Source organism: Morus notabilis, unplaced genomic scaffold (genome assembly GCF_000414095.1).
Source record: "Morus notabilis unplaced genomic scaffold, ASM41409v2 Scaffold884, whole genome shotgun sequence".
NCBI lineage: Eukaryota > Viridiplantae > Streptophyta > Magnoliopsida > Rosales > Moraceae > Morus > Morus notabilis.
In genome coordinates this window covers 180,540-189,040 of record NW_010361302.1, presented here as the reverse complement: position 1 = coordinate 189,040, position 8,501 = coordinate 180,540, and the positions used below count along the sequence as shown (strand labels likewise).

Here is an 8,501-nt window from a genome sequence, read left to right as displayed (position 1 = left end):
ACATTAGCAAATCCTATATTTGAAATCAGAATGGCATAGGTTTTCCATGTTAAAGTAATTAATTACTTAACTACGAAGAGGAAAAAGACAGACATCAGTCCATGAACAATGGAAAACAAGGCCAAACCTCAGTGAAATGCCAAATCCGAAACAATATTATTACCATAAAACAGAGCACAATATCAAATAGCCAATACATAAGGAATTAGCCAGAAGTACATAAAATAACTCATGCACACCTGAGTCGGGCATTGACAAAGACACAGCTGATAAGATGTTACATTTATTATTTAAACGACATTTACTAACAGCAGAGGACCAGGAACTCAAAGATACATATTAGAAACAGCTACTCAAATCATCACTTCTTCTTGGCAATGAAGAGGCCCCACCTTTGCTCCCCAGATGTGCTCCTGATTAGCTTTGCTTTCCACCCCCCAACTATTTCATTATAGTCCTCCTGCAATTCAAAAACACAGAAAGGAGTATAGTAAGAACGTAGATGCAACAATAAGAGGAGCAAGAAATGAGGAAACAGTATAAGTTGTCTGCCTAGTACAGCTAAACTATTGAAAACTCTGTAGATCATAACTAAACAGAACGACAGATGAAAGAGGGGAAAACGCACTTCAGAGAAGTCGGCAATGAATTCATCCTTGTCTTTCTCAACAACATCCAATTCTCGTTGCAGAACTTGTATGAACTGTAATGAGAACGAGCAATAAACATGGTGTAAGACTCGGGCAGCATAAGAAATTTTACCCTTAATAGTAAAATGATGCATCTTGACATAAACCTGATCAGTGCGGTCTTCTGCAACGACATCCTCAAAACCAGCGGCTCTAAGCATCTGAGATTATTACATCCACAAAATTGTGTCATTATATATATATATATGTATATATATTCATATTTATAGGTATAAATTGGTTAAAAATCGATATAAAAAATCCAAGTAAACCTGCCCATATGCTTCCACATCATGGAGATCATATTCCCTTTGTTTGATATACTTGACAAACTCCACAGATGGAGTACCAGGACTCTTACAGTAGTCACTGATGAGAACCTTCCCTCCTGGCTTCAACCACTTAAAGAATGATCTAAACAATGCTGGTTTGTCCTGCGGTGGTGGTTCGAATGTCATGTGGAGAAGTACTTGAGCAACAGGAACAAGCAAAAGAGTTGAATACTCAAATAAAGATGACACAGAGAAAATTGCATTACTTGAATGTGTAATATGGTGTCCCGGCTGTATATGACATCGAATGAGCTCTCTGGATATTCTTTTTTGGTGCAATCGGCAACTTCAAACTCAACAGAGCACTTGAGTCCAATTGCGTTTTCAAGAGCAAGAGAAATCATATTTATAGAGAGGTCAATACCAACAACCTCGACGTCATAGTTCTCGGCCATATAGAAGTCCCCTCCTCCAATGCCACACCCGACATCTAGAACTTTCTGGTCAGGCTTAAGCTCCAACTTCTCTACAAATTCCTTTGTTGTTTCTGCACAAGCAACCAAATATTCTCATATATCATTGCCATGGAAAACTTGAAAAACTTGGAAAACACAAACAATAACGCAATCATCCATAAATCACTGCCCAAGTTACAGACTAGTATAGTATCAAATCAATTTCACCATATGCATCAATATTCACGGCATGTTTCACAAGTTGCACATTATTGAGCTATTTCATGATATGATTCACAACGAAATGGAAGTCTACATCGATGACATGATTGCATAGCCTTTCATACACAGACAAATGTGACTAAAGTTCTTTTCCATCAAACGAGAAAAACACACTTAGTATTTTTAGCAAACATATGGTGGACAATAGGAAAAATGGATAATTACCAAGCCCTCCAGTGCTGACATAACCTGGGCCAAACACACGTTCATAACGTAAGATGCCACTGCACTTGTACTGAACATTGTCCAAAAACTTCTGAAACCCTTTGTCGTCCTGCGAACGAACTTTCTGCCATATCCAGCAAATCTGCAGAAATTATGCAAATATATACACTTTAATGAGATTCCAAGGATCAGTATTAAAAACCAAGGTACATTAAGTCCTGCAAATTTTAATGCACCTGATTTTGGTTCTTTTTGTTTCGCACATAAGCTCCGATACATTTGCAGCCAACAAGAGAGAGTTCGTAGGAATTTCCAGATTCATCACATGAATGACATTCTTTGAAAACCTGTAAGTATAATGGTTAAAAATAATCAATTATGTTTTGTACGTCCATTGTAATGAATACCCTAGTGATCACTAGAGTATGTGCATGGAAAAATATTGTACAAAAATAGTAGAAAATAGGTTAGTATGAAAAGGTTAAGAAAATATATAGACTAATTTTTAATTATAAAAATTAATAGGCTATAACTTATCAAGTTATGGTTTATAATCAGATAAGTTATGGACAAACTTATCAAATTATGATTTATAACCAGACAAGTTATGGACAAAAACTGTGAATTATGGATAATAACTTATCAAGTTATGGTTCATAACCAGACAAGTTATGGACAAAAACAGTAATTTAATTTATTTATTAACTTATATAAAATATTAACTTATTAATTTTAATTCATCTCAAATCTTAACATATTTCTCTCTTTCTCCTAATATTGTATATCACATTATGTAGTGGGGTCCCTAGTGGGACCTTCATCGGGTCAAATAGTATTTGCTTATAGTGTGTGTGATCAACGCTCACCAATGGTGTGACTAACTGTCATATACTGGGTGATTCTGGCTTAAGATTGAAAAAGTAATAAAAACATTATAATAGGATTGTTTTGTCATCACAAAAAGTAGAAAGGGAGAGAATAAGAAGAGCACATAAAATTTGAATAATTTTAATAAATACTCTTTAAAAATATATGAGTCAAAATTTTTACTTTTTATTATTGATTTATAACATTTTTAATTAAATAATTACACTATTAAAAATATATTTATAAAAAATAAAAGATAAAGATCTAAACTGATGCACTCTTAAATATAAATTTTCTATTTACAAATGTATATTCTTTTAGAATACAAAGGCCGCCCTTAAATCCTATCTCTTTTTCATGAGAAATTAGGTATAAGTCTTATTTTCTAGTCCCGAATTGTAGGTCATATATCATTTTAGTCCCTTAATTTTAGAACATCTTAAAATAAATTTAATGTGTTATTCCCTATAAGTTATCTCGAATTAGTTATTCCTGATGACTCTATAATCAAAATCTCGACAAGAAGAAGATGTGTTACGATTATGTTAGGCTTAGTAGGGATTAGTTTTATAATTTTATATGTCTGGATATGACTGTTAAGAGGAAGTCGTGCTCCTTTTTTTTTTTCCTTTGAGATTCTGACAGTAGATAAGAACTCTTTTTTCCGTTGTTAGGAATTTCTTTTTTTCCTTGATTTTTGTTCCTCTTTTGTTTTTATTAAATTAATGCAGTCCTCTTTTTTTATGGAAATGCAAAATGTAACCGGTTTTTTTTTTTTTTTTTTTTTTTTTTTTTTTTTTTTTTTTTTTTTTAACTAGTATTTCTAATGTAACCGTATATTACAAAAACCATTATGTCACAATGGTTTTGGGTGATAAAACATTGCAATCGTGGCAGCCTTATGATGAACTATGGAAAAAAGAAAATAAAAAATATATATATTGGACCACACGTATCTCACATCACTTGACGTCAGTGCTTCGGAATAAGCTGTGTGCTAATATTATTTTATTTTATTTAAAAAATGTGCTAAATTTATCATCTATAATTCATAATTTATAATTTATAATAAAGTCTTTAGTTTGATATTAAATTAGAACGACTCATGTATATTTTTTTAAAAAATATATATATTTACTCTTAAAATATATATAGATGTTTAGATAAATTATAAATCTCTTTATATTATATATATTTTAAAATAAAAAAAATATATATATATATGTGCTGCTCGAATTCGGTGCCGCCTGAGACAATTCCTATAATTTTTATAGTCTATAATCTATAATTATATAAGAAATATAAATGCATTTCACTATCCATCCTCTAACAAAAATACTATTTAAACTTTTGGTCTAATTATTTTGTCCTTTTTTTTAACTTTCTTTTTTAACTTTTTATTTTAATCTCTTAAAATATACATTTAACAAATATAACCCTTAAAATAACTTTTCCTGAATAATGATTACCATAACTTACGGGCTTATAAAAAGGAAATATTAGCTGTTTGTTTCGCAAGAAAGAACAACTGGAATAATTTGTTTTATTATAAAAAGTTGTCAAGTAAAGCTTTATGCCTCTAACCATGTATAATTAATCTCATCGGCCTCCTCTTTTTTATTTTTTATACTTAGGGAAGCTCTCATATCTTTTAATCACAAATGTGAAATCAAATTTCTGCAGTTTTATTAGATGCCATTATAACAGTTCTTAAGTTTTTTTTTTTTTTTTAACAGTTCTTAAGTTATTCATGTAAAATTAATGTAAAATTAACAAGTGTGCACATGAAAAGCAAAAAAAAAAAAAAAAAAAAAAAAAAAAAAAAAAAAGAGTAAGCACATGAAAAGGCAAACCTTAGTATAAAATCTAGGTTCCCTGTAATGGGTTGGATTGTATTTCCGCTTACAGTCTCCAGATTGGTGGAAACAAGATTCTCTAAAAAATATGAACCCACCAACCTTCAACCATTTTACCATCCTTTCTGCCAAATTCTCAACCTACAATCCATGGAAATGCAAAAGAGACTTCTAAGCAATACGAATATCGCATACAGTGTGTGATGATAGATACAGATTCCGTTCATTTTACCAATTTAAATTTATAATTTAAATTTTATTATAATAAAAAGTTATAAAAAACAGTCACATTTAACTTTTTTATTATAATAAAAAATTCTCTAATAAAATTAAATTTTAATTTAAATTAAAAATTTAAATCAACGAATTAAATACACTTAGAAAATTCATGCGAACATGTGATCAAATTAATTTCAACTACTAGCCAACACCAAAATAAATAAATAAATAAATAATTTCAACAAAAATGAAAATCGAAAGGAACATCATCAATTTTGAGAAGACATTTGGAAGGAGAGTACAAGGGTCTATTATTAAAACCCAAGTGGTCCCTATAATCCAATAGTTGGCACGTTTCACTACTAATGTAGTCTGCAGGGCCTTTATCACAGAATTACCGATGTGTAAAATCAGAAAAATTAAGAAGGGAAAAGGACAATAATTCTTCCCAAAAAAAAAAGGACAAAAAATAAAAAATAAAAAATAAAAAAGCTTGGGAGAGTTTATTTTGTTATAGTTTATTTTTTTATAAAAAATATAAATTTTAAATATTAAAATAAAAAAATATTGATTTAAACACATAAATTAAACGAGTTTTTGAGGTTATTTATTTCATGCTTTTAAATTTACGATTTTAATTCTGTTACAGTATTTTCTTTTCATAAAAAATTTAAACTTTAAAAATCATAATTAAAAATCACTGAATTAAACGCATGAATCAAAAAGACCTTTAAAATTTTGTAAAAAAATATATATATAAATTTATATGGCACAATTTTAATAGAATTTAACACTTTAAATTTATGAGATTTTTCTAGTAGACATTGAATAATAAACTAGGCTTTGTTTTTAAGAGTTAGTTATGTATAAAAAAAATTGTTTATTTTTTACATATGTTTTCAATCTGATATGATTTTAATTAGATTTAGCCATTAAAATTGACCGGAGGGAGGTCGTATCGGACAAATACTCTAAATTTATATGCTTTTTTTTTTGGATAATTTAAATATAGAATTAGAGTTTGAGGAGAGATGGAAAGAAAAACGTGAGAGAAGAATTGTACTTTTAAAGGTATTAAACTTTCATAAAAAATACAAGATTGGTGATTTCTAACGGATCCTAACGGAGTACCATCTTGCAATGGTATATTAAGGAGAAAAATACCTGAGTCTCACATTGTCTTAATATAAATATAACCTGTGGGGATGAGAATTGAATTTAGACAAAAAAATAATGTCGTTTAGATTTAACAGGAATGACAACGTTTCATAAAAGAGGGAAATTAAAATTATGTGGAAGATTTCAACTGTCGAAAGATTAAGCCGTGTTGAAGAATGAAAAGAACCTCAGATCAAGAAAAGGAGCTGACGTGGAAAAGAATTCCAAAGGATAAGTTCTTAAAGAAGGAATGAAAATCTATAAATACTTGAACCCCCAATGAAAAATAGATCTTTTTCACTATTTTGAGAATTTCTTACTAGAATTTAGAGAGAGAAAGTTCTAATGAGAGAAAGAGATCAATTCTTGAGAAAACAAAGAGAATATTTCTTAAGAATTCAGAGAATCTTGTAGTTTTTAGAGTCGATATAGAATTTGACTCCAACATAATCACAACCATAGAAAAATATTAGATCACCCCACTTAAACAGATTAATTTTTTAAGATAAAAGATTAAAAACTTATAAAATGTAATTCTTCTCCCTCATTTTTTTTTTTCCTTCTCATTTATCCTCAAACAATTATATGTACCACCATCAATTTTATACAATGCAACAAATTCTTCTACAAGCACAGATAGAACAAGAAATATGCTCAAACTTTTAATTTGGAGATTTCGGTGCTTGAAAGATAATCGGCCTGTTTTTGTTACGCATACATTGGCATCGAGAGAGAATAATTTATACCTCTTTATCCGATAAATACATGAGAAGCCAATTTGAAAAAATTAAATCGACCGACCCTTCAGAGATTTTCAGTTCGGGGGATGTCACATCAGCGCACATAAACTTCACATTCTCGTAGTGTCCATTAATCTCTTCATTCTGAGAAGAAAAAAAAAATCCCAGTAAATCAAAATGAGACCACACATATTTGGAGATGCACTAATAATAGGAGAATAATAAGACAGGGTATGAAAAGATTTTTTCCCTATAGTATAAATCTTTATCACATAATTTTAAAGTGATCTGACCGTTTAAAACTGTCTCATATTAATATAATGGCTTCATCTAACTTAGGCCTACTATATAATGTTCCCTAATAAAAAATTAAATTAGTACATAAACAACTTTCATTAGTAACCGGAGACAACAAATGTCGGTTAAAAAAAAAAGACTGAAACCACAAATGCGGTGGACGTTTGGTTCATGAATTTAGAATTATTTTCGATTTACGTGTGTTTTTTATGAGAGAAAATACTGTAACGAACTACAAATCATAATTTGAATCAGGGCATGAATTCACCAAATAAATGCATTCATGTCATGAATAGTTTGTGGTTTACCTTCTTTATGACACTCTCAATGAAGTCCAAAGCAAGAACTTGGCCAGCCTTCTGGGCCAATTCTCCAGTAAAACGACCAATACCGGCTCCGAGCTCCAGAACTGATTTTCCTTCAAACGGTGGAAGGACAGACAATACCTGCATATAATCCAAAAATTACCATAATAATTCCTAGGTTCTGGACTAAATTTTGTCCTAATTTAATTTCCCCTCGGAAGAAACATAACAACATTGTGCTCTGTAAACTTTTACCTTTTTCATTCCTAAAAAAAGAAATAAATAAAGGAAAAGAAAAGGGAAAATCAATCTCGTTGCTAAGTTACAACATAAGCACATTTTATTTTTTAAATGAAATTTACATATATACACTTGTTATAATGAAAAGAAAACTATACAAATTAGTTTATATGAACATTATTATACCTCAGGTCGCTCTTCTTTGTCAAGATCAGAGGCTTTGGAGTCGAGCATCATGGACTCTATTGTTAAATCCGCAGAGTTTTCTGTCCAGTAAGTCTTCTGTATTTCGCGCTCTTCTCCTACATTTTTCATTTTCATAATTAAAACAGTCTCAAAAATCAAGAAACTATACATAACACAGAGACCAGTAATAAAATCTTCTATAAACTCAAAACAATGGAGTAAAAAAAAAAAAAAAAATAATAGTAATAAACAGAGATAAGAAGAGAAAGGTATAAAGAGCAAAACGCAGAGTACTCTACCATTAGCATGAGCAGCAGCAGCAGCAGCCATTTTAGTTGAAGAAAGATTAACACAGTTTGATTGTTAAGGATTTTTATTAATTAAAACTGGGAGATTTCCCAGAGACAAGATATGGAAATGTTATCTTCCTTGTTTATTTTTTTTTTTAATGATGTTTAAGAACCCTCAATTGCAACACGAGATCTTGAAAAGCTTCTTGATCTTTGGTTATAACCTCTGCCTTTCATACAGCACAGCACAACACTCAACTAATTATGTTTGGTTTGGTTTGGTTTCAATTGCCTGAGTGTGTTTGTGAGCAAAGAAGTAAGTTCCATTTATAGAAACATCGTCCTCGTCTTCTTGTGTCTTGAAATAATTGAGAGTGCCGTAAATTCATTTACGTCATTTGTTTTTATTATTGATTTTTAGTGCGCACGCGAACACAATGTCAAATTAGTGCATCTTTACTAATTTTAACATTTCAATAG

At 30.2% G+C, this 8,501-nt stretch overlaps 1 protein-coding gene across 1 annotated transcript; it reads right to left on the bottom strand.

Moving 5' to 3' along the window:
• Positions 1-221: 221 nt before the first annotated feature.
• Positions 222-8,182, bottom strand: LOC21400374 (phosphomethylethanolamine N-methyltransferase). Its single transcript, XM_024166388.1, has 12 exons — positions 8,031-8,182; positions 7,732-7,847; positions 7,309-7,446; positions 6,710-6,847; positions 4,584-4,727; positions 2,100-2,210; positions 1,864-2,005; positions 1,228-1,508; positions 962-1,123; positions 797-850; positions 629-703; positions 222-460 (listed from the first exon to the last, which is right to left on the bottom strand). The coding sequence occupies exons 1-12, from the start codon at positions 8,059-8,061 to the stop codon at positions 362-364; spliced, it is 1,491 nt and encodes a 496-aa protein (XP_024022156.1). The 5' UTR covers positions 8,062-8,182; the 3' UTR covers positions 222-361.
• Positions 8,183-8,501: the final 319 nt, after the last annotated feature.

Coding starts and splice junctions, on each gene's coding strand:
- LOC21400374 (XM_024166388.1), bottom strand. CDS start 8,061: ATGGCTGCTGCTGCTGCTGCTCATGCTAATG. Junction 6,848..7,308: donor TTGAGAGTGTCATAAAGAAG/GTAAACCACAAA, acceptor TTTTCTTCTCAG/AATGAAGAGATTAATGGACA. Junction 704..796: donor CAGAAGACCGCACTGATCAG/GTTTATGTCAAG, acceptor TTCTCATTACAG/TTCATACAAGTTCTGCAACG.